Source organism: Teleopsis dalmanni, chromosome 1, assembly GCF_002237135.1.
Source record: "Teleopsis dalmanni isolate 2A chromosome 1, ASM223713v2, whole genome shotgun sequence".
Classification (NCBI taxonomy): Eukaryota; Metazoa; Arthropoda; class Insecta; order Diptera; family Diopsidae; genus Teleopsis; species Teleopsis dalmanni.
Genome location: NC_051846.1, coordinates 194,577,642 through 194,578,819, shown reverse-complemented (window position 1 = coordinate 194,578,819; position 1,178 = coordinate 194,577,642). Strand labels below are relative to the sequence as shown.

General features: G+C 33.1%; 1 protein-coding gene across 1 annotated transcript in view; it reads left to right on the top strand.

The window, feature by feature from the left end:
- Window positions 1-376: 376 nt before the first annotated feature.
- Window positions 377-1,178, top strand: part of LOC119666986 (copper homeostasis protein cutC homolog) — a 14,204-nt gene continuing 13,402 nt past the window's right edge. Inside the window, exon 1 of the mRNA XM_038076264.1 lies at window positions 377-1,175. Within this exon, the coding sequence (XP_037932192.1) occupies window positions 422-1,175 (754 nt within the window). The 5' untranslated portion in view covers window positions 377-421. The remainder of the gene's footprint in view (window positions 1,176-1,178) is intronic.

The following is a 1,178-nucleotide window of genomic DNA, read 5'->3' as shown; positions in this document are numbered from 1 at the left end:
TGATAAAAGAGCTTTCATAATTTTTATCTAGACATTAACTATATCGCTTATATGTCTCATTTACTGTACTATAAGCATTTTGTTAAATTTTTCATTCTATTTCTCATATGCGAAGGAATACAGTGATCCTTAAGCTTAAGCTTTACATACCTATCTTAGCATATCTAATAAAGTCTATATATATCAATATATATCAATATATATATATCAATATTTTTAAAATTTTTAAAATTGCTATAATAATATTACGAATGTGTTAATGGAGATAGTTTGAAACTGTTAGTAACTTTTTAGTACTAAACTGGAGTTAATTTATATGCAACCCTCCTAAATGATTTTAGTACAAATGTGACACTGCTTTGTTGATAAACAAAGCAGTACTAAAAAATTTTATTCTAGTGAATATTTTACATTTCGTGAAATGTCGTCAAAGAATTGTATAAAACTGGAAGTCTGTGTTGATTCCATCGCATCAGCTGTGGCGGCTGCTGAAGGTGGAGCAGCACGAATTGAATTATGCTCAGCGCTAAGTGAAGGCGGTTTAACACCAAGTGTTGGTACACTGAAAATACTTAAAGAGAAATGTCTTAACATTCCAATATTTTGCATGTTACGACCAAGACGTGGAAATGACTTTATTTATTCGACACTAGAAATTCAAGCTTTACTTGCCGATATGGATATACTCCGTGAACAAGGTGCAGATGGCTTTGTCTTCGGTGCTCTAACGAACGGACAAACTGTAAATACGGAGCAGTGCCAATATGTTTTACAGCAAGCAGCTGGTCTGCCAGTAACATTTCACCGTGCATTTGATCTAACTAATCCAATTTGTATGGACGAAACTGTTTCACAAATAAGACATCTTGGTTTTAAACGAATATTGAGTAGTGGTTTTTGTCAAAGCGCAGAAGAAGGTACTAACAATTTGGCAAAACTAATTGCGAAACATCATCGTGATATAATAATAATGCCTGGGGCAGGTATTAGTGTTAGTAACTTAGATGAGATTCTTACAGCTACTAAATGTGCTGAATTTCACGCCTCTGCGAAGAAAGAAGCTGGTGAAAATATTAATATTACAAAAATGGATTGTGAGATTTCTATGGGAAAACAAGATATTGAACCTTATTCAATAACAGATGTCAATGTTGTACGAAAGATGGTAGCTATTGGTA